This window comes from Apodemus sylvaticus, chromosome 7 (assembly GCF_947179515.1).
Source record: "Apodemus sylvaticus chromosome 7, mApoSyl1.1, whole genome shotgun sequence".
Lineage (NCBI taxonomy): Eukaryota > Metazoa > Chordata > Mammalia > Rodentia > Muridae > Apodemus > Apodemus sylvaticus.
The window spans coordinates 53,614,639-53,642,263 of NC_067478.1; the positions used below are offsets into that span (position 1 = coordinate 53,614,639).

General features: G+C 41.9%; 1 protein-coding gene across 1 annotated transcript in view; it reads left to right on the forward strand.

The window, feature by feature from the left end:
* The window catches only part of Tmod3 (tropomodulin 3), a 61,777-nt gene that overhangs the window by 7,502 nt on the left and 26,650 nt on the right, over positions 1-27,625 (forward strand). The window contains exons 2-3 of the mRNA XM_052187798.1: positions 19,321-19,487; positions 22,946-23,102. Coding sequence (XP_052043758.1) covers positions 19,362-19,487; positions 22,946-23,102 — 283 coding nt within the window. The 5' untranslated portion in view covers positions 19,321-19,361. The remainder of the gene's footprint in view (positions 1-19,320; positions 19,488-22,945; positions 23,103-27,625) is intronic.

Below are 27,625 nucleotides of genomic sequence, written 5' to 3' on the forward strand. Positions count from 1 at the left end.
AACCCCAGCTGCACTCGATTGCACAGTCCCCCATCCCCAAGTCTAAACCTTAGGTTTGGCCCCTGTCTTTTGATTAGGACACTAGGGAACTGCCTTCAAGGAAGTGTTGTTTTTACTGGTCTCTGAAGAATATAAAAATATTTGAACTCAGGGGGTAGAGGATATTTTAGGTTGTTGTAAAACAGTGTGATCTAAGGATGGGAAGTAGTAAAGCATGGAGACTGGACTGGTCATCGTGTTGTTATGAGAGAGGGAGAGGGAGGGAGAGAGGGAGGGGGGAGGGGGAGAGAGAGAGAAAGAGAGAGGGGGGGGTGTCTGTGTGCCTGCTGTGTGTGTGTGCTATTGATTGCAGATCCCTCTCAGAGCCCAGAAGAGATTGTCAGATGCCCTGGCACTGGAGTTACAGGTGACTGAGTGGCTGGCCATGAGATTTGGGAACTGAACTTGGGTCCTCCATCCAAGTATGTCCTCCGTCCAAGTATGCACTCCTAACTACTGAGCCGTCCCTCCAGTTCCTTTTTGTCCTGTTTTGAAACTGTCTCTCTATGTAGCCCTGGATGGTCTTAACAGTCTTTTTTACATTTGTTCTGTGTGTCCCTCTGCTTACTGTGGAGGTCAGAGGATGACTTAGCCCTCGGGCGTCTGTTTTCTCCCTCCAGGGATCAACCTCAGGTGATCATGCAGCAGATGTCTGTACCCTGAGCCACCTCACAGGCCCCTTGGACTTGTTTTTTTTCATCAGTCCTTTTTCTCTTTGCTTTTTTCTTCCTTTCCCTCCCCTGGCCCCAGTGCCTGCTGCCTTAGCCTAGGCTTTGATCTTTTGCTTGTGCTGTGCTTTTCTCCTCTGCTGGCGGAATCTGCCTGTTTCTGACCACCCACAGTTATCGCGGAACTTTGGCAGCACTAATTGTCAGGCCCATGGGTTTGAACTGCTAATTATGTGTTGCCTTGATTTTTAAAGTAGCTTTATGTTGTGTTTCAGTTTCCCAAATAGATGGTACCCATCGGGCTCTTAGGGAACACAAACACTTAGGCTTGCTGGCTGTGGGACTGGGCTGGGATTGTCATGGATTATTATTACAAAACTGCTGAGCTCCCGGAATGAATTCCAGCTGGCATTCAGAATGCCAGCTTCCTGGTATGTGGCTTGCATGGGGTCTCTTTGGCTCTTTTCTGTGCTGCTTCTCTACTCTAGGATATTACTATTTTTTTTAATGGAAATAATAACATAATTATAATTAAGATTTTTTAGAGTTGTCTTAAATCTTGACTCTAAGGCTAATGTCTGGCCTCACTTCCTTACACAGCCCTTTTCCCTAAAGACTGCCATTTTCTGCTTTTTCCTGACATATGGTTTCCCTATAGCTTCAACTTGTTTTTTGGCTTTGAAATGTAGGATCTATCATTGTAGCCCAGGCTTGCCTCTGATGTCAGTGGCAATTCTGAGGGCTGGGATTATAGGCACAAACCAGCATACGCGTGTAAGAGTGTTTGCGTATGTGCACCATGTATGTATGTGCCTGCTGTGTGTGGAGGCCAGAAGAGAGCAGTGGATCCCCTGAAGATGGATGGAGTCACAGGTGGTTGTGAGGAGCCATGTGTGTTCTAGGAGCCAAACCCAGGTTCTCTGCAAGAGCAGCCAGTGCTCTTTCTGGGCTTTAAGGGTTTTTGTAAATACATTAAACTGCTTTGCACATTTTGTTTTACTTTGTTTTTCATTCTCTTTTATACCCAGCTGTGTCGTGCTCTCAGTCTCTTTGATTTAATTAGCTGCTGAACCATCACTCCAGTCCTTTGGCTCAGTTTAAATGTGACTCTTTCTGATTTATGGAGTTATCTCCAGATTTGGTGTGATACATGATCTATCAAGTTGGATTTTTGTCTCCCAGCTACCCAAATTAGATTTGATCTGCCCTGCTTGGGTTGAAAGAAGGAAAGGACATTTATTTGTTTTGCTTTTGTTGTGTGTATGCACATGAGTGCAGTGCCCTGGGAGGCCAGAGGCATTGGATCCTGAGAATCAAGTTCAGGTCATCTGCAAAAATAGCAAGTGCTCTAGCCACTGAACTGCCTCTTGGTGTAATGTTGCCTTTTGCATAATATTTTTATTGTAGTATGCAATTATTTTCTGGGGTTTAAAGATTTTTGTAAATATATTAAATTGCTTTGCATGTTTTGTTTTACTTTGGTTTCCTTCTCATTTACCCAACTGTGGCTTGCTCTCAGTCACTTTGATTTAGTTAGCTTCTGTTACTGTGAAGTATTAGTGACATGATAGAAATTGTTGAAATTAGTAACATAGATAGTGACTATGATAGAAATTGAATGTTTTATAGAAGTAGTATGAGATTGTGGGAAAATAGGAATTTAAATCTTGTTTAAATCTTACATTCATTGAGAAGTATATACTCTTGGGCAGACTCTTGTTTCTCTCTGAGCCTCAGATAGGTTTTAACAAATAACAGGGTATTAATTATTAATAGTATAAATTAATGTACTTATATGTTATAAATATTAATGCTATGCAGGGTTATTAAATAATATATTACTATGTTTTGTATTTATATTATATACTATTATTTTTGTGTCAATGTTAAAGAAGTTTACATATAAAATACATGCAGATGAAATGTATTCCTCTTCATTGTTGTGAAGTATGGCATGTGGTACCTTATCAATCTGAGAGGCTCAAGTGAAGAGGTGAACCTTCAGGCTGATGAGATGGCCTGGCAGGTAAAGTGCTTGCTGTGTAAGCCCAGTATCTCCCAACGTTGTCACCTCATCTCCATGTGCATGTCACGCCACAGAGGTACCTGTATTACAGCCACACATCATACACACATACACACACACATATACACTGATAATAAATACAAGTTTTGAAATATTTCCCAATGATATAATTGAAGCACAGCAGTTTCATTCTGTCATTGAAAATGATAATATTTACAGTTGTGATAGTCGGTTTTAGATGTATCTTGAACTTCTGTTCCGGCCTTTGCTTACCTCTCAGCAACTTTGCTTCTTTTCCAAGTGGCCTCTTATTTCTGTGTGAGTCCTTCTGACTATGGAAGGAAAATGTCCTTTATCCTACTTTTAAAGAGCCCATGCCAAGGCGGCTCCTGTACCCACTTCTTGGCCAATAGCCGCAGTTTCCCAGATTGCCCTTCTTTCCCCAGCTCTGCTTACGTCAGCTGTCCCCCACTCTGTCCCTCCCCACTTCTTCCCAGAAACCGCCTCCACCAACTGCCTGCTTCTCATTATTTTAGTCATTTTACATGGCTTTGCTTTGTGCTGTGTGACTGTGCTTTTTAAGTATACATGAACTAATGTATACAAACATAAAGTTATGCATATCATAGTAATATTATGGTAGGAATATATACTTACTAATTAATGTATTACTTAATGTCCAAATCAGATTAAAATCATCTCCTCAGACATTTAGCATTTCCTAATGGTGAGCACTGTCAAAATCCCTTCTTTGGGTGGTTTAAATGTGTTATGTGTTTTTATCTGTGGTTACACCATTCTGCTGTAGCACAGCAGGACTTCTTCACCTTGTGTAACTGTAACTTAATGCTGGCTGATCAGCCTGTCTCTACCCCCCCCCCCCCATCCGACCCTGGGTATGTATTTTCAAGGCTACATTATAGTGAAGGTTTTTGTTGTTGTTGTTGTTGTTTTGTTTTCAAGACAGGGTTTCTCTGTGGACCCTGACTGTCCTGAGACTTACTCTATAGACCAAGCTGGTCTCGAACTCAGATCTGCCTGCTTCTATCTTCCAAGTGCTAGGATTAAAGGTATCCATCACCATACCCAGTTTATAGTATTTTAATCACTTAAAATGACCTCTTCTATTCTAATATCACAAGAAATTTACACTTTGTGCTAGAGATTTTATGTGTTTTTTTGTCATGAGACTTCTAGTGCGGACTTGTAAGCACCAAGTTGGACTGGACCTCACTCACTCCAGCTTAGGCACCCAGTTACTTTTTTTTTTAATGCCATAAGGCATCAAGGTATATTACACAAATTCTAGTCTTGTATCTTTTGTCATTTATGATGAGTGCCTCTGTGCCAGGCACAATGCCCAGAGAGTAAAGGCCCTTGCTACCAAGCCTGGCATTCTGAGTTCAATCCCAGATATCCTCATGGTGGAAGGAGAGAGCTGACTGCCCAAAGCTGTCCTCTTACTTTCACAGAGCTGCTGGGTTGACATGTATATAATACACGAGAAGGGAGGGAGGGAAAGAGGGAGGGAGGAGAAAGAAAACTTCCACGTAATCTGAAAATTAATTTGTGATAACAAAGCTTCCTGTATTCCCAGACTTTTGAAATGAGAGTAATAACCATTGGTGACCCCCTAAAATCACAAGTATGTTCTGTGTCTGAGGTGTGTAGGAAATGCCTTTATAGGCAGGTATTCATGCTAGCTAAGGCCCACGACACATGACTCGATGGCTAAATAGTTCTGCTGAGTGTTGACCATCGAGGAGGGGGAAAACCCAGGAGCTTGAAGGAGATAGAAAAGGCTTCAGAAGGAACAGGTTTGAGCTAGACTTAAATTGTGAGGAGTTTGGATAGGATGGAGAAATCTGGAGATGGGTGGGGCTTGTTGCAGAGATGTGTTCACTAACCCTCCAGGAAACAAGGTGAGAAGTCTGTGAGACCCCTGCCCAGTGATCCTTAGTTCATCTAAATCACCCCAGACACGAGCATTCCTAAGTGCAGGCATGTGGTGTTAAAGAGTGAGTGCTTCAGTGAAGAGCTGCACCAGAACAGAGCCGGCCTGGCTGCTGCCTGGGAAAACGCTCTGTGAGGGCCTGCCTCCTTCCTCCTCAGGAGATCCAGGATTGCGTCAGTTCCTGGAGCCTTGCCGAGGAAGGCGCAAGGGCTGGAGATAAGGATGTTGTGTATGTGAGGCTGTTGCTTGTTTTCCGATTAATTTTTAGAGATGTGGAGTTTGGGAGGTTGTTTCTCTTAATATTTCCTTAGGGAAAATATCTTGAGGAAAAAAATATCCCCAAACTGGCCTCAGTCCCAGTTTGAGACTCTCACAGCCTTTAGTCAAAGACTGGGGAACTTGAGAGATGATGTGATCACGTACATTTGAGTAAGGGTTGGCTATTGCTTTTATAGACTGTGAAGTATTTTCTGATCTAGAATTATTTTTTCTTGTTCTCTGTTCTTTCTGTGGTTGTGAGGAAGGAAGCCACTGACTCACTAATACTGAACATGGAGTCTCTTCCCGGGTCTGTGGGGTGGTTCACGGTTCTCGCTTCGCTCTTTTCATCAAAGCACTTTTTCCTATTACCTCAGTGCGGTAATAAGAAATCAGTAAATCCAAAATCAGAGACCTTCGTCTCTTTGTGTGCAGAATCAAAATGCAGCAGACAGTTGAGCTGTCCTTCAACAGTGAATGAGTGAATGAACAAATGATCCAACGGAAAAGGGTGTCACTTGGTATGTAGTGAACCCTGGAATACTCTTTATTTCAGCTTTCCTGTTTCTCTCTGGTTCTTATGGAACTTTCCAGAGTTATTCTGAATTCATTTATTTTTAAAAGCTCTATATTTAGAGTTCAAAGGACCATAAGGATCTCTTGATAGCCATTAGAGTTTCTGTCTGCCTTTAATCCCAGCACAAAAAAAAAAAAACTAGAAGAAAAAAAGTTTCTTATACCTAATAAAATAGATCTAACTTAAGGGTTTAATAAGTAATGGAGGGCTGCTAATCTTCCCTAGAATATGATCTGAAATTAAACTTAAGCTTTCATGAGCTCTGCTTCCCAGAGGCCCTTTCCTTAAATTTCAGTTTCCCTCCTTCCCACTCCCCTCCTTTCTTGAGACAGGGTCTCACTGTATAATCCTGGCTCCTTGAAACTTGATCTATAGCCCTGGCCACTCTTCAGACTTGTGACCATTCTCCTGCCTTTACTTGGGACTGCAGGTGTGTACACTACCACTCCCAGATTTTTTTTTTTTAAATAAGAGAAAATGTGGTAGATTGGCCACAATAGATGGTAAATGAATTCCTACCGAAGTAGGAAGAAAACAGGTTTATTGAGTATGTCACAAACAGGTTTATCGAGTACACTGCAGGGAGTAGCAGGCTGGGCAGTAAGTAACAAAAGCACTGCCTGAAACTTGACTTTATCTTAGTGAGAGACCACTGCTGTCGGGGCGGGGCGGGGCGGGGCGGGGCTGGTGGGGCGGGGCGGGGCTGGTGGGGCGGGGCGGGGCTGGCGGAGCGGCTGAGGGGTGGCTCACTCCTCACAGCTGTCCTGCCAGCGCCCTGAGTGTGCACAGTGAGCAAGAAATCAGTGTGCTCTGTCGAGTGTTTTATCATAACACTAATCACAAGTGGACATTTATGATTGAAACTTGTTTGCATTCATTCCTGACTTAACGGTGTGCTGGCCATTTATGTTTTCATTGAGACATTTTAATTTTATGATGGAGTCAATGGGAAGATAAGATCACAGTCGGAGTCGGCTTGGTCTGGTGGAAGCCTTCCCCAGTGTGATCATGCCACGTTAACTTTTCTTCCTCTAGTATTTAACAGCGTTGGCCCATGTTTGACTTCATTACTTTACCTTCTGGCTTTCGAGTCACTTTTCTGAAATGTTTGTATCTACCTAGCATGGTTTAGCTTTCATGTTTTTCCTCTCTGCTTGTACATTGTTCGTCATGGCAGTGATAAGGGCAAGTCAGTGTATAGGCTGATGAGACGGCCTGGCAGGTAAAGTGCTTGCTGTGTAAGCCCAATATCTCCCAACGTTGTCACCTCATCTCCATGTGCATGTCACGCCACAGAGGTACCTGTATTACAGCCACACATCATACGTACACACATACACACACACACACACACACACACACACACATACACTGATAATAAATACAAGTTTTGAAATATTTCCCAATGATATAATTGAAGCACAGCAGTTTCATTCTGTCATTAAAATGATAATATTTACAGTTGTGATAGTTCAAGGGTAGGGGTGGGGACCCTGCTCTCTTTTTCATTTTCTCCTTTTTATTTCTTTTAGAGTGTTATTTTAACACACACACACACACAGAGAGAGAGAGAGAGAGAGAGAGAGAGAGAGAGAGAGAGAGAGAGAGAGAGAGAGAGAGACTGAGAGAGATTCTGTGTCCACAGAGGCTAAAGGTATGGGACCCCTCCTGAGCTGGAGTCACAGGCAATTATGAGTGGCCTGGAAGGTGCTAAGAGTCAGACCAGCCCATTAGGCTTTTTTCTTCTAAAGGATTCTGGATTCCCCTGGAGCTTCCCCCCCCCCTCTTTTTGTGATATTTAAACTCTACTAAACACTTAAATTTGCCATAGTTTGTTACAGATCTCAGGTAAGAGCTTCGAGATATTCAAGTAGGCAGAAAATAAAGGCACAGAAAGGGGCTTTGAGGAATGTGCTCAGATTACTTTGAAAACTTCTTAAAAATATTTTTTAAATTGAAGGTTTTTCCATTATGTTTTATAAATATACCATTTTATCCCAATTATGATGTAGTAAGGCCCACCTCTGCTCAAGGGGGAAGAATAGAATTTTATTAGAAAGAAAAAATTTAAATCTGGTCCAAAAGAATGAAAAGTACTAGAATCAAGTAAGGGAAAACTAAGAACTTTATTTTAGGGCTGGAGAGAGCTCAAGGGTTAAGAACATGACTGCTCCTCCAGAGGACCTGGGTTAGATTTCCAGCACCCACATGGCAGCTCACAACTATCTATAACTCTAGTCTCAAGAAGTAAGATGCCTTTTGGGGCCTCTGCAGTCACCAGGCACACATGTGGCACACAGACATACCAGTTAACATTGTATTTATCCTATGTGTAAGGAGGCCAGAAAAGAGGGTAAGAGTCCCTGGAACTGCAGTTACAGATGGTTGTGAGCTACCACATGGGTTCTGGGAATTCAACAGAATTATCTGAACTGGCAACAAGTGCTCTTAACTGCTGTGCTGTCTCTCTAGCTCCCATATAAAACATTTTCAAATGGGGAAAAAAAAGCTTTCAGGTGTGTGTCTGTGTGGTTTAATGTTCTGGCCAAGTTCATCCGTTATTGTGTAATTAGTATAAGTAATATTATGCATACCTATAATCCTGGAATTTAGGAGGTGGAGGCAGGAGGACTCTCTAAGATCTTGTTTCAAAAAACAAAGAAACAAAAAAACTTTACCTGTGTTGTGGTACATGCCTGTGATCGGAGAACTTGGGAAACAGAGGCAGGAGGATCACTGCAAACTTAGGCTAGTCTACATAGTTGCGGGCCAGCCAGCACTATAGAGTGAGCTCTTTTTTCACTGTTCCCTCCAAAAGACAATATGTGTTCATTGCATTTGTTTTACAGTCACTGATTGGGAAACTTCTTGGTTTTTGTTTTGGCTTAAGACAGTGTCTTATAGGGGACTGGAGAGATGGCTCAGCGGTTAAGAGCCTGACTGGCTCACAACCATCTGTACTGAGATCTGATTCCCTCTTCTGGAGTGTCTGAAGATAGCTACAGTGTATTTACATATAATAAATAAATAACTCTTTAAAAAAAAAAAGACAGTGTCTTATACAGCCCAAGCTGACCTTAAAGTGCTAAGATTACTGGGATGCACCACCACACCCAAATTTATTTGTGAAATCTTCATATAAAAATATCCTTTTTTATGTGGGCTTATTTTGGTGGTTTACATTAGTTTTAGCAGGCTCTAAAAGCATTTTCTCCCATACTTTACCAAAAACCTTATCTGATTCATCATCTGATTTGTTTATCTAAAATCTGGGGACAGCTTTCATTTAGAATACCTCTTATTAACTGTTAACCAGCAAGCCTGCAAGTATTACAGTTATGATGGCAGTTATGTTGAGAATGGTTCTTCTCGGTACAGTTTCCTCATTTAGGGACACTTGGTTTTCATCTGAGCAGTGATGCACTCCTTACTCTTCACGGTGGCATCATTGTTGGTATACAGTGTTGCTAGAAGATGGCGCTCTGCTTACCTGTGGCTGTGAGAAGAAATGGACAAGGAGGGGCCCTGCCTCCTGCCCAGGGCAGAATCGAGTTTGCTGCGCTACTTATTCACAATTTGCTGATCACCGCTGTTGTGAATTCAACAGAAAATGAGTGCTGTGTCTGTACTTAGACCCAACCTTAAGGAACTGTTGAATATCGCAGCCTGTGTCTTTTCTTGGATCCTTATGAGCTTTTAAAGTCATTTTGAGAAACATTTCTAAAGTTCAGAGAGAAAAGAAGAATGTGTTCTATATAATTCTTTAAGACCTTTCCTCTTGTACCCATAGGCCTTTTCCTGTCCATGTCCTGACAGTCAAGCCCCCTCCCAAACACATGAAACTCGGTAGGCCTTTAATAAATGTATGCATTGATTTGAGGATGGACTGAAAAATGAGTGCTTAACAATTCATGCTCAATCTCAAAATAAAGCAATAAAGAAAGAGAAAAACATTGCAGTCCAGGAAAGTCATGAGGGACAGAGCTGAGAGAGGCACTGCTTTGTCCACTACATGGTGCTCAGCTCACTCTTAGGCCTGGCCTAGTTTTAGGATTTTTGTAAGTAGTTCAATTTTTATTAACTTGGTAGAGTAAGAACATTATTGCAGAAGGAAGAATGAGTCATAGCTATACTTCTCCTTTGGGAGAGAAAGGGAAAAAACAAGGAAACAGATTAATCTCCCCATTATGCACTTGGAGCAGTTAGCCATTTATTTATGCTGAGCACGGTTTGGTTTGTGGGATAGCTGGCAGAAGGCTTTTTAAGTTAAGCGGAGTACGAACACTGGGATTAAGACTGAGCATGCGCTGTCACTCATCTCTGGGTCCCAGATGTCTTCTTCTCTCACCTTGCTTCTTCTCATCTGTTGCCATGACTCCACCAAGATGCAGTGGGAGTGGTTGCAGCAGTGAACCATGACAGCGAGTATCTTACTCACACAGTGAGTATCTGGGGCCCCAGAGTCTCTCGGGTTCACCCTGGCAGATTGCTTTTGAAGTGCTGTGAGTAACCTGTTGAAGTATTTTCTTGTAACAATGGCTGAAGTGGTCTGGCTGCTTTCTGCAGCGAGGCTGCCCTTGCCCTCTGTAACCTCCGTCTAATTAAAGCTCTGTGTTCTGGCCCTAACAGGTTTGCTGGGCTGCCCAGTAACTTCCGATTTTGTTCTTTTCCCCTTATGCTTCTGGAATCTAAAGATCTCAGTTTTAACAACTCAACTTGGGATGTGGCAGTGGGAGAACAGGCTGGACTGTGCTTTAATTGTTTAATTTTTGTTTTGTTGGTTTTTTAAGTTTGTGTGTGTTGGGGGAGACCCATGCATGCAGGTGAGGTCAGAAGACAACTTTCGGTAGTTGATTTTCTTTTACCGTGAGGAAATGAATCAATTTCAGGTAGGTGATTGGAGGCATGTGTCGCCCACTTCACTGGCTCCCTTTTTTTATTTTTTAAATAAAATATTTTAAAATGATACAGATTATTCCAGGCCAGCCAGGGGATTCAAAGTCATACCCTGTCTCAAACAAACAAACAGAAGTGCCCCCAAAACTAGGTGTGTACACGTTTTTATCTCTGCCTGGGAGGCAGAGGCAGGCATCTGTGAGTTCAAGGCTAACCTGGTCTACATAGCAAGTTCTAGGCCAGTTAGTGATCTATAGTGTTGAAAAATGAAAAATGAAATAATGGAGAGACACCCTAGAATTACTGTCATATAAAGTTACAAGGTTACTATTCCAATAATTTTGACAATTGTGGATTAAGTGACTTTGGGGCTATTACTTGCAACTTTGAGGTTAATTTGCTGCATTTTAGTCCTTAGTGTGTGTCTTGCTTTTTTCTCTGTGTCAGGGATAGCAAAGTCCTTGCCTGACTGTAGTTAGAGTTCAGTAACAGACTAGACAGGAATCGGTAATGTACAATGCCTGATTATAACAGAAGGAGGGAACACAGCAAAAGAAAACATAGTAGTAGGGACCTGTAAGGACTGCTATTTTGTAAGAAGCAGTCATAAATAGTTCTCAGCAGGACAGGCCACTTGAGTATAGAGAACTCCAGGTACAGGAACACTTAGGCACAGAGGCACTGAGGCAGAAGTGTGCCTGGTTTGCTGGAGGAAGAGCGATCAGATCAGAATTAGTGGAGCTTTTTGAGTTAAGAGGTGAATGGTTAGAGATGAGTGAGGCTTAAGGTATCTTCTGAGTCCTTGTGGACCCCTGTAAGGACCACTTGGCCTTTATTTTTATTAAGATTTGATGCTATTAGATATAATATAATAGGCCGTGCAGATTAATGCTACTAGTTATGGTCACACAAAAGCATGTGCATGGACCTTCGTGACCTCCTTATTCGTTATAAGTCAAGACAGAGAATTGGGTGCTGGAGGTGTGGCTAGTGTGGGGTACTTGTATAGCATGCACAGGCCCTGCATTTGATTTCCAGATGACTATCATATCTGAATAGTAGTGGCACATATATAACATTACTATGAACTATAGCAGAGGACAGACTACTAATAAAGTAACTTGGACAAATTCCTAGGAATTTATATTTGGTGACAAAAGCTAATCTCAAAACTATTTATGGTTCAACTTTTTTTGTTGTTTTAAAACAATCTCTTTATGTAACCCTGGCTGCTCCAGAGCTTTGTAGACCAGGCTGGCCCTAAACTTGTAGAAATCCCCCTTTGTTTGTTTCTGGAATGCTGGATTGCAAGCACGAGCTACCACAACCATCTGCATATATCTTTGAAATGTCACAATTTTAGAAACAGGTCAGAGCGGTTGCTGGGTATGAGAGAGGTCAGCGGGTGTGGCTACAGAAGGGCAACATAAGTCTGTTTATGACTATAGAGGTTTAACCAGAGAACTGCAGGATCATGGGTATGCAAAGAGAACATATAGAAGAGCCTGGAAACTCAAGCCTACCCTATAGAAATGATGATGGAATGAAGATTAACAGCTCATATATTGAGAGGCTGTATCTCTGAATCATGTAACTCCACAGCTGCTTTTATAGCATAATCTGTGTTAAGACCTTCCTCTATAAAAACAAGCTTGGAGAAAATAAGTAGATATGAGTTAGGTACAATAATGTTTGTTTGTGGAGGGGATGTATGTTGTAGAAGCCAAAGAACAGCTGTCTGGAATCATTGTTTCCCTCAACTTGTGAGTGCTAGGGTGAGACTCAGGTCCTCAGGCTTAATGCCAAATGTCCTGACTCACTGAGCCATCTATCTTATCTCCTTATGTAGTGTATAAACTCTCTTCTAAGGGAGAAAATGTATCCTAGTGTTCACTGATGTTTACTAAAACTGAATTGCTGTTGATTGGCCAGCATTAGAGGCTGAGGCAGGAGGATCTTTTGAGATCAAGGCCAACTCAGGCTATATAATACCCTATTTTTAAACCAGAGGAAACAACACCACCAGCAGCAACAACAGAACTGTTTGTGGATGGTATCTGCTTAGAAGGAGCACAATTAGCTATATATAAGGTTATGAACAGTTTATCCATGGAAGCCAGAGTAGACTGGAAAGTTATTCTCTGCCAGATTAGAGTATATGAAGACAGGTTTATTGAGAAGTGGCTCTAGGGCGAGTCGTCTTGGGATGGTACATAGAGGAATGTGGGGAGCGGGAAGAAAGAGAGAAAGTGCAAACACAGAGAGAAGAGAGCAAAAGAGACCAAAATGTCTGCTTTATATAGGGAAGAGCTTCTGGGGGGCTGGAAAGTTCAGGGCAGGGCGCGGTATGCTTGCCATGTCATGAGGGATGCTGGGAGAACCTGGAGGCGGTGTTAAATATGCACCTCAGCCTCTTGTCCTCCATCTGAATCCCAGCATTCTAGCTTTCTGGATAATATATGAATAAGGGGTAGTGGAATAATCTATGACTACTTACTGCTGACATTGGGGTGCTTTTACTGGGGATGGAGAGAAGCAAAAAGCTGGCGCGCTGGCCAAGTCTGGGAAGAGCAGGCTGATTTACTGTGGTCAAGCTGTGGGACTATCTGGGCTAGCAACTTTTTGGAGCTGTCCAAGATGCAGGTTCTAGGAAACACCTGAATTTAGCAGGATGCTCGGACAAATAGAGGGGTGTGTTTGTGCATGTGTGTGAAATGGATTCGAGTGGATGCCCTGAAGCTTATAAGTATCTTTTTAAGTTTACAAAATGAGATACATTTTGGATGTGTTAATATTACCACTGTTTCCTGACAAAGCTCTGAACTTTGAAGTCTCACCACAACCGCAGCACAGGGAGGTGAAGAGATCTGAAGCATTTTCCTTCCTCCCATGTCCCTTAACTCACTTTCGTTAACATTCAAGGTTTTCATGACTTCCAACCTTCATAACTCACATTTACCAACCTCAAGACACCTTCCTAGATCCTCACACACTTTCTTGTATCCTCAAACCTTACATAGACTGTGTGGGGGCAAGTGCAGATAAATGAGATTGTAGTGTGTAAGGATGGAGCCTCAGAAAATTTCTAGGGATATTATGATTATGACATCCAGTAAGGCCTTGAATGTATAGGGCTTCAGGTAAGAAAGCAGATGTGGTTAAAGAGTGTATTTCTTCTGGAGACAGAGCATGGTGGCAGGGCTGTGGGGATCTAAGAGTCTGTGCTCTTTTTAGAGCCAGGGTATTGTGATAGGGAACAGCTGGAGATAATGCAGGAAAGCTGGCTAAACCAGTTTGTAAACAATATTTTGTGCTGAGGAATTTGCACTTTTCTCAAAGAGTTGGCAGCTTTTATTCTGTGAAGGGCCAATAACAAATGTTTTAGGCTCTGCAGACCGCTGTAATTATTCATTTCTCCCATTGTGCCACACGAACCAGGGATAGACAATATATGCCCGTGAATAATGTAACTGTTCCAATTACATTTATAAAAACAACCAGATTCAAGCCCCTGCAGTAAAACACAAAAACGTAGTCTCATCTAGTTGTGGTTTAGTGCTCATTAGCCATGCTCCCAGGCACAGCCTTCCTAGCCTGTAGAAGCAGCTACTCAATGTCTGTGACATTAACTTTTTAACTTCTACTTATGTGTGAGAACCTACAGTGTTTGACTTTCTGTGCGTGGCTCATTGCACTGAATATGTTCTTTAGTCCTTGCACATGTCCACCATTTTGGTTTTACCTCCTTGTCATTCAGAATTTGTTCTCTTCTAATAAAGTGTTCTCAGAGGACAGGCAAGAGATAGATATATTGTCATCCTCAGAACAGAAGCAAAAGAAAGCTGTTCCCAAAGCGGCTCTGAACTGCTGCCCTGGAACACTGTCCATATGCAGAGAGATGCTTCTCAGTAAAGGAAAGCTGAGGGAGTGCATACAGCCAGGTGGGGACACAGCCATGTGGGGACACTAAGAGTGGGAACACGGACAAAAGAAAGTGCAGATGTGAGTTCTGAGTGACGTTAAGTACCATGAATACTAGATGTTAACACTTTGCCGAAGCAGAATTGAAGTTTCTATAAAAGTTGACTATATTAGCTGGAAGTTCTTTCATCTTGACATAAATTCCAGAATCTGAATTACAAGGAAATGACTTATACTGTTTTGAAAAGGAATAATAAGCGGAAGTGAAAGCCATAGAAACATGTTCCCCATTACACACAAACAGTAGTAAGAACACAACTACAGACCTGGGATCTACGACAGTATGTTCCTGTATGGCACACTGGTGCACCTTTGGCACAAACACTGTGAGAGTGACCATTGGCTGTCTGATTGGATTTAAGACCACTTCCTGAAGTGCATGGAACCCATGCCTGACACAGCTTGGGTGACTAAGAACCTGAAACTAAATAGGCCATGGGCCTGGGGGGAAAACCAAATAATATTGCTTTACTGAAGGAACACATCAATAAAGTGACTCCTAATGACACTGTGTCATACTTCATACTTCTGGGTCACTATTGCTGTGATGAAACACCATGACCAGAAGCTACTGAAGAGGATAGGAGCTACTGGAGTGGCTTGCATTTCCATATCACTATTCTTCATTGAATGAAGTCAGAACAGGAACTCAAGCAGGGCTGTTGAGAGTGTTGCTTACTGGCTTGCTCAGCTTGCTCTTATAGGACCCAGGACTACCAGTTCAGGGATGGCACTACCGACAGTGAGCCAGGTATTCTTCCATTAATCACTAATTAGGAAAGTGCCTTATAGCTGGGTCTAATGAAGGTATTTCCTCAACTGAGAGTCCCTCCTTTCAGATGACTCTAGCCTTTGTCAAGTTGATATAAAACTAGCCAGCCCAGTGGATCAGAGACTTGCTCAGCCATCTTCAGAGACGCTTCCTCAGACAGGACATGGGGATGAATACAGAGATCCACAACTGCACAGTATGCAAAGGGGGAGAGACTCTAGAACATTCAGTCCTAAATGTCTTCATTAAATCCCTGCCCCCAGGGCTCAGGGAGCTGTGCAAAAGAGAAGAGGAGGTGGAAAGGTTGTAAGAGCCAGAGGGGGTGGATGACACCAAGGAAACCGTGTCTTCCAGACACAACAAAACTGACTCACATATGAACTCAGAGACTGCAGCATGCACAGGGCCTGCACAGGTTCCAGACAGACATACCGGAGATGAGAGGAGAAGTAGATATGCGCTCCTGCCCCTGCTTCCTAACCAGAAGAGGCTATCTCCAATTGAGAACCACTTGCAAAGGAAAAAACAGTTTTCTACAATGGTGTCTCACTGGGTCCACAAACCACAGTGGAGGGCAGGCTCCATGCCAAGCAAGTAGATGGCCAACGCAAAATGAACTCAGTGACGTTTTGGTAGGTTTCTGGTTTAGTTTTGATTTGGTTTGGTTTGGAATTTTTGTCTCATGTTGGTTTCTTGGGGTTTTCTTTATCTTACTGGTGTTTTGCTTGTATGAAATAATTCCTAAATTTATATTTTTATGAGTTTTATTTGTATGTGTGTTTCTTGTGTTTTTTCCTAGCAGTATTATTATTACTGTCATCATCATCATTATTCTAGTTGGTTTGCTTTGTTATTTGCTCAGTTGTTTTCTAAAGAGAGAAAGAAGATGTGGAGTTGGATGGGTGGTGAGGATCAGGGAGAAGATGGAGTAGGGAAAATTGATCAGAAAATAGAAAATGAAAGAGTTGTTAGATTTAACTTGATAACAAAGATTAATATCTAGAATAAATTAAAGATTCCTTTCAGAAGAGCACTGGAGTAGGGCAGTAGCTGAGAAAATAAAAGTGCCTGTCCTGTCAGTGTGGAGATCTGAGTTCAGAGTCATAGAACACAAATACAGAGCTCACTCAGCATGATGGTGAGTGCCTGTGATGGCCTCCAGTGCCCACTGGGGGAGTGGAGGGACAAATGGATCCCAGCAGCTCAGTGGCCAGTCAGTGTAGCCTAAACATTGAACTTCAGTAGAATTCAGGGGATGTTTGGTTTATGAAATGTCTCAAAAAAAAAAAATCAAAAGGTGGAGAGATCAAGGAAACACACTGCACATTAACCTTTGACCTTGACCTGCATGTACATGCATACCTGCATACACATTGTAGCATACATCCATGGGGGCAAGCACATCTCTCTCTCTCTCTCTCTCTCTCTCTCTCTCTCTCTCTCTCTCACACACACACACACACACACACACCAATGTGTTTATAAAAAATGAAGTGTCCAGCCAAAAATGTGGCAGAGGAATGCCTTGTCGGGCGTCAGTGGAAGGAGTGGTTCTTGGTCAGGCGAAAGCTCTATAGATGCCCCAACAAAGGGAAATGGGGGGGGGGGGAGTGGATCGGGTGGAGGAGCATATACTTGGAGATAGAGGATGGAAGGAGGGGTTGGGGGTTTTTGAGGAGGGGGGAAAGAGGAAAGATTTTAGCATTTGAAATGATATTGAAGATTACATTCAATAAAAATAAAAAATGAGCAATAGGTTATCCAAAGAAAAAAGGAACGCCATTGAACAAGTCAAACAGTGCATAACCGTGTCCTACTCTATCACAGTGCACATTAAAGCCATGGTGAAATACCATTCCACATATGACAGAATGCCAAAAATTAAAACTCTGATAATATTGAAAACAAACTGGAGCCTGTGAATTGTCATGTATGGAATCTTTTAGAAATGTAAATTGGCCCAGTCACTTCAAGCATAGTTTGGAATTGCCTTCCTGAAGCAGTTCCATTCCTGGGTTTGAGACAAAGAGGAATTGTCCGTCTATACCAGGAAAAGAGGTAGATTATTTATCATAGCAAAGAAACTGAGGCGAAAGACTGCTAGGAGCTCAAATGTTCACAGGATGGAATCGTGCATAACCATAATAGTGCAGTTCCATAATAGTGGAATATTTTATGGTTAATAGATTTGAAAGTTGTGGGAACTTATCAGAAATGAAAACTATAGGTTCTTACCAAGCCCGTGCTTATGCTTGGCTTGTCAATCAGGAAAGTAGGGTACAGCTCTGGACAGTGGATCTTGATGTATGTGGCTACATTCTGATATCTCAATCTAAAGAACTTTGGAAGATATCTCTGTCATTCAGCAGTAGGGCGCTTGGGTAGCATTCACAGGCCCTGGGTCGATTGTAAATAAATAAATAAATAAATAAATCCAAGCCAGCTGTGGTCTTAAAGTTGGAAGTACAAAGTGGGAGTTGCTTAACAATGATGTTTGCCAAGAACCAAACATAATAACAACAAAAAGCAATCTAGACACAGAGCACACATCTATAATCGCAGCATAAGGTAGGCTAAAGCAGGAGGATCTTCAGCTTGTGCTACATGAAGAAGGGGAAAAAACTCCAGAATAACTGCTAGCCCAGAGGAATTGCAATTAAACCAGCATACCCCAGGCCTGTGTTCGATAGCTACACAAAATGGCTGCGGTGTAACATCTACAGAAATGAATACTGCCCATTTGCTTATCATCAGCCTTAGGAGGTTGCTAGTAAAATCAGTGGTTGTCAGGCTCTTGGGGTAAACTTACTTTCCATACATGAGACAAAAAGGTCTGTAATGAATTTGCGGAGGAAGATATACCAGCAAAATATTAAGCTGGGAACTCTTGGAAGAAAAGGTAGCAAAGGCTAAACATCAGCCCTGAGGAACTGTTCATTTCACAGCCAATTAAAGCTTAGGCCAGCCATGAGCCCTAGCACCATCTCTAGGCCGTGTGAACACTGCATATGGTGGAAGCACTTGACTGCCTGCTCCCCGTTTTTTGTTGCAGCGCGTTTTCAGTGTCCTTTCCTACAGAGTAGTCCTGCTGTATGCTGTACGTGTAGCTGCTGCACCTAGCTCTGTTGTCAGGTAGAGCCACCCACACTGACAAAATGAGGAACCTTTGCTGTAGTCAGCCCTTCTTGACCATACTGCCAACTCCCGGGCGGCACAGCCCAGTGTGTTTTAATACTATGTTTTCAGAATGCCTTTTTGTTGTTCTTTAGAACTTCTTTTCTGCTGGTTGTGGTAGCATACACCTGTGTTTCTAGCATTCACAAGGTCACCTTGAAGGTTTCTAGCAGAAGGTTCACCTTGAAGGCAAGGCTATCTTGGACTATGGAGTAAGTTCCTGGTTAGCCTGGGCTATATTGAGAGACCTTGTCAAAAAACAAAACAAAAAACTTAAACAACCTAATAATAGGAAAATAATGTTTTCCTTTGAAACTGTTTTTAGAAGATTCTCTTGTTTTTAGTTTATGTGTACCTGTGAGTGTCTACATGTATGTATGTGTATCACATGTGTGTTAGGACCCTTGGACACCAGAGAGAGTGTCAGAACTTCTAGAATGAGTTACAGTTTGAGCCATTCCATGTGGATGCTGGGAATGGACCAAAAACCCTCTGCAGGAAGTATTCTTAACTGCTGAGCCATTTCTCCCGGCTTCTAAAATAATCTTTTTGAAACAAATTTCCCAAAGGCAAGGGACTACTATCCCTTCCTGTGAGACATACTGCTATTTTCCTATGTTGATATTATGTCATACTGTTCTCCTGAATAGTTTGTAGTAAAACAAATGTTCTCCATTAGGATAAATTGATGTCACAGAAATTTATTTTTGAAAAAAAAAAAAAAAACTTCATTTTGCTAGTAAAATTCAGTCATCAGGTATTGTACATTCTACCAAGTAATTGTTTTAATGTTTTTCATCTTCACTTCCTTTTTCCCACTTGATTATTTTCCTGCAGAGACAGTAGTGAAGGCATGAGTGGTCTGTAGGTGAGAACAGCAGATGATGTGACCAAGGATGTAGGACGCACGGACCAGCACTTCCCTTTCCCCGCAGTAGATGCATTTGTAAAGTGGTTTTCTTTTTCTCTCCATAGCCATTAGAAGCGGTGGGCATAGCGAGTGACTGCACTGCGCCATGGCACTGTCCTTCCGGAAAGACTTGGGGGAGTACAAGGACCTGGACGAGGATGAGCTCCTTGGCAAGCTGTCGGAATCAGAGCTGAAGCAGTTGGAGACTGTCCTGGAGGATCTGGACCCCGAGGTTGGTGCTAACCAAAGAGGAGAAGCAGTAGCCTTCGAGACCGCCTCACTCAGCAGCTCCGGCTAACCAGCTTGCTTTCTCTGGCTTTCTCCCATACCCTTCACCCGCTTTCCGTCCAGATGAACTAGCATTTGCTGCTTCTCCAGGTCCCCATATCTATTCCACATCTTATGACACAGGCACTATAAACTATCATTAAATGTCTACACAAAATTTTTTTTCTCCACTACAAACTTCCCTTTTTGTAATTGAAATTGGTATTAGCTAATTAGCCCTTTAATTTATACTACTCTGTTTCTCTTCAGAGTACCAGGCTGGCACCAGTATACTGTGCCTCTAAGAATGTTCTTAGTGGCCTAAACCTAATTATAATGGTACTTGAGAAAGGTCGACCAAATGGCCTGTTATTAGCATTGGTAGAACAGATCTAAGGAGCAGATCTGAACATGGATATTTTTCAACAATGGTCTTATGTCTCCGATAAATCCATCCTGAGTTACAAATATTATACATGGAAATGCCCTTAATATCTAGCCTGTTAACATCATAGTTTTACCTAGCCTACCTTAAATGTGCTCAGAACACATAAATAAGCCTACATTTGTACAAAATCATCTAATGTAAAGCCTGATTTGTTTTGTTTTTTTTCTGTTTGTTTGTTTTTCGAGATAGGGTTTCTCTGTGTAGCCCTGACTGTCCTGGAACTCACTCTATAGACCAGGCTGGCCTCAAACTCAGAAATCCCCCTGCCTCTGCCTCCCAGGTGCTGGGATTAAAGGCTTGCGCCACCACTGACTGGTAAGCCTGGTTTGTAAAACAAAGTAGTTATTACTTCATAGAAGTTAACTTATGTGCTATACTGATAATGAAAACCAAAATGATTGTTTGGTGCACTTTTACACTATCTTAGAGTGAACCATTGCTAAGTCAAGGACAGTGTAGATGTATACTTGTCTTAATTTGCCAAGCGGTTGTTACGTGTTTCATAGGCTGCACAAGGCTAATGCAGACAATTTAATCTTTGCAATGTGACTCAAGAAGGAGCAGAGAGCAAGGAAGAACCTCAAGGTAGTAGTTATTTGCAAAGCTTGATTACTTTTCTTGAAAGCACATTGGCTTTCTGTGTCCTTTAAGAATTGAAGTGTTGTGAGCTTTTAGGGAAAGGAGTGGTACTGAGAATTAAATTCAAGGCCTCAAGCATGCTAAAATGTGCTTTATATAATTGTTCTTGTTAGCCAGGCGGTGACGCACGCCTGTAATCCCAGCATTTGGGAGGCAGAGGCAGGAGGATTTCTGAGTTTGAGGCCAGCCTGGTCTACAGAGTGAGTTCCAGGACAGCCAGGGCTACACAGAGTAACCCTGTCTCAAAACAACCAAAAAAAAAAAAAATGTTCTTGTTGCTAAGCAATATGTCTATCACAGGTCAAGTTCTTTGACCATAATTACTATTACAAGAAAAACTTTTCATACCTAAGTCTGAGGGATTACTCAAAATAACAGAGCTGTCAACAATATATTTGGCAGTAGTCAGTGAGGCCAATTTAAATAAAATGGTTTAAGATGTAGAAAAGCATGTAAGAAACTGACTAGCCTGGAGTTTTAAACTTGGGCCAGTGACTTTTGTGAGGGGCTGTCAAGTCCATTACTGAATGTTTAACAGCATCTAGTCTCAGTAGAACATTCTTCAGGCTGCGAATATCCAGGGAGAAAAAACGGTGGTGGACATTTTGTAGACATTGTCAACCTCCAGACTTGGACTAGAAGGGAAAAGCTCACCATTTTCTTTCTAGCCTCACCCCCAAGGAGAAGGCTTTACCATTTTTTCCATGGTTTAAGCCTTGGGGTGGGGGTGGGGTCCTTGTCATGGCCCTGCCTGTGTCAATACACACATTCCCTCAGACTGCACTCCCTTAGGGTCCCTCCTCTACCTCCACTCAGGCTTGTGTTCTACACTAAGCCCAAGGCCGTGCTGTGTGGACACTAGAGGACGTGGCTCTTCTGTGTCTCAGGACGCAGTCCTTGTTCCTACCATACACTAATACTCATGTGTACACGCATGCACCATACACTCATACTCACGTGTACACGCATGCACCATACACTCATACTCATGTGTACACGCATGCACCATACACTCATACTCACGTGTACACGCATGCACCATACACTCATACTCATGTGTACACGCACGCGTACACAGTAAACACTTTGGTACTACATTTAAATCAAGTAAATAGTCTTAAGGTTGGACTGTGCATGTTTTTATTTTGATAAGGGCTCTGATCAAATAGAAGCCATTACAAAGAGATAACATGTAGTAGTTTGAAATTCTTTTGTGATAGAATTAGTTCATGTACATATTTACTGGTCAGTTATTAAGTACTAAAAAAATTGTTGTTGCTATTGTTAGAACATTAAAATTTCCTACCCCTGCTTCAGCTTCCTGAATGCTAGAATAGAAGCCAAGCTAGGAGAACTTTTTCCTTAATAATCCTTGGAGAAAACAAAGATCAACTCTAATGTAAATATCAGCATAAATTAAAAAAATCATACCTGGAAAAATAATAATTCATGTACACTTAGAAATTAAAGGGTGAAAGCAGGCCAGATGGCTCATTCCTATAATTCCAGTACTTGGAAGGATGCAGCAAGAAGGATCATGGCAGGCTATGGCAGCATGGTCCACACTGAGTGCCAAGCCAGCCATGATGGTATGTCAAGAGCCTGTTTCAAAATAAAAAAACCAAAAAACAAAAACAAAATGTTCGTGGCTGTTTCCTTCTAGTGGGATACTATCTGAAGAAAATATGCAGGTGCCTATTTTTAATAATAATATAAGTGAATTCTGCCTACTTAAAATATATATGTATGTATGTGTGTATACACACACACACATACATACATACATACATACATACATACATACTTACATACATACTTACTTACCTACTTGCCGGCAGCAAGGGCATACCCTTGTTATCCCAGCACTTGGGAGGCAGAGATAGATGAATCTCTGAATTCAAGGCCAGTCTGGTCTACCTAGTGAATTTCAGGACAGCCAGGGTTACACAGAGAAACCCTGTCTCGCAAACAAAGACTTCTAGGCCAGTAAAATGGCTCAGTAATAGGGCAGTTATCAGTACGTCTGACAAGCTGTGTGAGATCCCAGTGGAAGGAGGGAATCAACTCCTAAATGTTGTCCCCCGATCTCTACTTACGTGCCATGGCACATGTATTCCCCCACACCCGAAATCAGTACCTCAGGGTTTAAATAAAAAGAAAAACTTACTGTAGTACATCTCACATGACTGTCCTAAAATCCTGTAAGGGGGTATTTAATGTACCCCCTGTATCATGCTATTCTTGATCCTTCTTGCATGGGAAACCTATAGAAGCATATAGTATTGGCATTCATGGTGGTTTGGTGGTCATAATGGCTGACTCATTCTCTTTGGCAGAATGCCCTTCTGCCTGCAGGGTTCCGGCAGAAGAACCAGACATCAAAGTCTGCCACAGGCCCCTTTGATAGGGAACGGCTCCTCTCATACCTAGAGAAGGAAGCGTTGGAACATAAAGACCGGGAAGACTATGTGCCCTACACTGGAGAGAAGAAAGGTAAGTCCAGGACCATCTGCTGTCATTCAGCAGCTTTGGGGTCTTTTGATAATCGATACTCTTGGAGAAAATGGTTTTTAGATGTAGATAATCATCACCCTTCAAAGAAACACTGCTGGCGACCTAAAAGTTTACTAGGTAGTTTAGACACATCACTTATATTTTTATCAGCTTATCCAGAGTTTTTTTTTAACCATTCATTAGTGAAGTTTGATTACACAGAGGCTTTGTACAACATTACTTTACTACAAGTTGTTGAAGCAAAGTGAAAACACTCTAGTTTCCTACAGAGTGCAGGGGACAGCAAAGCAGTGTCCCATGCTTTTTAGTTGTCCCCCTCAATATACATAGTTTTTGTTTGTTAATGTTTTCTATCATAAGCTTCAGGAAGTTTTTCTAATCTTTGTTTTACCTAATTCATTCATTTTCTTACATCTGAGTACCCTGTTTTATATTCCTTAATCAATAAACAAAACAAACAACCCATGGAGTGAAGCTTAGATTGAACTTTACTTCCCAGAGTGAAAGCGTATGCTAGCTAAAGATACAGCTCAAGAAGTAGTGTCTAACACAAATAGCTCAGAAGAAGGGCATGAGCTACCTGAAAACAGAAATTAAGGACAAGTAGTAGACTTTTACTTTAAAGTACATCTAGCTAAAAATTGTCCAAGAAGGCTTAGCTTATGCAGGGTACACCATAGAAGTTATAGTGAAGATTGGAGAGATGGTTCAGTGGTTAAGACCACTTGCTGCTATTCCAGAGGACCTGAATTCAGTTCCTAGTACTCACATTGTATAGCTCACAACTGTCTGAGGCTCCAACACCTTCTTCTGGCCTCTTAGGGGAACCTGCACTCACTTGCACATAACACCCCCATACGTATAATTAAAAAATAAAAACTTAGAAATAAAATCAGAGTACATAAAACTAGAACCAAATATATAAACATAGAATGCGATTATGTACATGAGGTAGGTCTCGTGATACAATAAAAGCCTTTGCTAGTTTTTTGGTTTGGTTTGGTTTTGTTGTATTTTAATTGGATTTCTTTTTTTAAAGTGTGTGTGTTTGTGTGTGTGTGTGTGTGTGTGTGTTGTATACCCTTGTGTAAGGGTTCCTGTGAGGCCAGAAGAGGGGGTCATGTAGTTGTAGTTGCAGTTGTGAGCTGCCCAGTATGGGTGCACGGACAAAGGAGAGTATTTATCTAGCCATTTCCAAACACGATGGCCATGGCCAGTGCTGAAGTGGCAGTTTTTTCCCGGCATTCCTGTACAGATCACCAGCAGTCTGTCTCAGCTAAAGAGGCACAGCGCTGTTTATACATATGAATCCGTCACGTGGAGACATTAGGTGCCCAGCCTTTAATTTTTCTTAGTCTTTCTCTTGCTCACCTGTGCATCCTTCTCCCAGTTGCTCCCGCCATGCCTCACTCTTGTCAGGCTGTGTTTCCCACGTCCATCATTCCCATGCCATGACTGCAGTCTGTGTGCCACAGATAGGTGTGTTCCATTGGATTCTGCTGGCACTGCTGACTCACCAGGGATGGGCCGGCCCGTCCCTCGGGGGCACTCCTGTTCTCCCTGCTCTCCTTGGGGTACAGCCCTCTGCACTTCATTGTTTCTGTTGTGTTTTTCTTCACCCCAACTCTGAGAATGTAATATTCTTGGCTTCCTTCCCAAGAATCTGATGTGCCCCACCTTGCTTCCTAAAGGGGACGCAGCCAGTTGTCCTAAATGAGTGGCTTCTGAAGTACTCTTCACCTCACTCACACAGTGTGCAGGGTTTGGTGGTGTCTGAAGCTCCGCAGCAAGGACATAACCTCCCATTGTCACTCGTCTTTCATTTGGGGTAGGACTGTACATTTCACACGTCCCAGAGGTCAGGGTTCCTGGCATAGTCTTTTTCTTTCTTTTTTTCTTTTTCTTTTTCTTTTTCTTCTTCTTCTTCTTCTTCTTCTTCTTCTTCTTCTTCTTCTTCTTCTTCTTCTTCTTCTTCTTCTTCTTCTTCTTCTTCTTCTTCTTCTTCTTCTCTCCTCCTCCTCCTCCTCCTCCTCCTCCTCCTCCTCCTCTTCCTCCTCCTCCTCCTCCTCCTCCTTCTTCTTCTTCTGTGCTACAGTGTTTTTAAAAAAAAAAATCAGTTTTCAAATTTCAGTCCTGGACTTTGTTGAATAAGGAAATTAAAGTCCATCAGATATAATGTCTACTGACAATACATTAAGTAGATGTTTTTGTTAAAATTGTGCTTTTTTAAAAAGAAAATACATCTATTGAAAGTTATGTGAGCTGGAGAGATGGGCTCACTGATTAAGAGCACTGGCTGCTCTTGCAGAGGACAGGAGTTAATTCCCAGTACCCAGATGGTGGTTACTGTAATATAACTCTAGTCCCAAGAAGTCTGATGCCCTCCTGTGCTTCCACAGGTACAGCACACATGTGACACAAACATGCAGGCAAAACACATAAACATAGAGCTCAAATTTTTTTTTTTTTTTTTTTTTTGGTTTTTTTGGATTTGGTTTTGTTGAGACAGGGTTTCTCTGTGTAGCCATGGCTGTCCTGGAACTCACTCTGTAGACCAGGCTTGCCTCAAACTCAGAAATCCGCCTGCCTCTGCCTCCCAGAGTGCTGGGATTACAGACATGCGCCACCACCGCCCAGCAGAGCTCAAATCTTAAAGGTTAAAAAAAGAAAGTTATGTCCAGGATTGACATTTTTTTAACTTTTCTTATGTGTATCTGTGTGTGTGTCAGTGTGCGCATGAGTGCAGGCGCCCTAGAAGGCCAAACCTGGGACATTGAACACTAGTGTAGTGCCCTGTGTTGGGGACATGCCCTTAATCTGAGTCTTTGTGTCTAGGCCAAGCAGGGTGACACAGTGAGACAATGTCTCAAAAATAAAATAAAATAACTGATAATAAAAAATGAACATTTGTTGTTTACTATAAATCAGTTCCTTCAATAGTATAAAGTTTATAGCCTGAGATGATATGAACGCCTTTAATCCCAGCACTCAGGAGTCAGAGGTAAATGGATCTGTGAGTTCACGGCCATTCTGGTCTACAGAGCAAGTTATAGGATAGCCAGGGCTACACAGAGAAACTCTGTCTCAAAAAACAAAACAAACAGAAAACCTATATTTATCAAGTCATTTTATCCAATATCAAAATTTCAATAGAGAAATAATCATGACTTTTAAAAAGCGTACAAGAATTAAGATGATCTGGCTAGAGAGATGACTCAGCAGTTAAGAGCACCGACTGCTCTTCCAAAGGTCCTGAGTTCAAACCCTAGCAACCACATAGTGGCTCACAACCATCTGTAATGAGATCTGCTGCCCTCTTCTGGAGGGTCTGAAGATAGCTTCAGTGTAGTTCCATATAATAAATAAATCTTTAAAGTAAAAAAAAAAAAAGAATTAAGATGCTCATAATACAATAGATTACTAATACACTTGTTAATGAATGGTGTGGGATAAAAAATAATACATCCACCCTAGATCTGTCTATAAAGCCTAGCATGTCACTCACCCTGTGAGGCAGCTAGGACACAAGTCAAAAGTAACCAGTATAAAGGAAAGGCGTTAAACTAGTCAGTGTGTTATAAGAAAAGCACTTTTATCCACTAAGCGATCTCACTACCCAATCCCCTTAGTTTAAAAAAACAAACAAACAAGCAAAAAAAAAAAAAACAACAACTTTATTTAGGGCTGGAAAGGTGGCTTAGTAGTTAAGTGTTTACTGCTCTTGTAGATCCAGCACACACAACTCATAGCGGCCCTTACCTCCAGCTCCACCACGGAAGGCGTCTGATACCCTCTCCTGGCCTCTGAAGGAGCTTGTACTCAGATACACATTGCCATAAGTGCAGTGCACACACACACACACACATCTCTATAGTGTGTAAAATAATCTTTAAAAAACATCTTTTGCTAATAAAGATTATGTAAAAGGAAATTTCTGTGCCATAAAAATCTCCTTATCTAAGATATATGATTCAGTAATGTTGAACATATTCATAGAATTATACAACCCCCACAATCTTTAGTTTTGAACAGTTTCATCATGCCCCATAGAATCCCACTATCATTCATTTATAATCAGTCAGTCTGCCACATCCCTGTTCTATTCCATAGCCATAGGCAATCACTGATTGACTCTGGCTCTGGAAACTCCCATCAGTGGGCTGATACAAAGCTGATGACTGCCTCCTCTCACTGAGCGTGCGCACTCACGACAGACCTGCATTTCCAGCCCTCCCTTCACTCCTTTTAATAAATAATTAATAGAATCATACTCTATTGTACTCTATATTTAATATCTGGTTATTTCTGAGTTTTAGTTGTAAGTATGCTGTAGTGACTATTGTATACAAACGGTTGTTGTTGCTTTTGGTTTTTTGCTTTTTTAAGACAGTTATATGCTGAAGCCCAGGCTGGTCCCAAACTCCTAGGGATCCTCCTGTCTTAGTCTTCCAAGTGCTGGGATTGCAGGGGATTAATGAACCATTACACTCAGCTTTCTGATT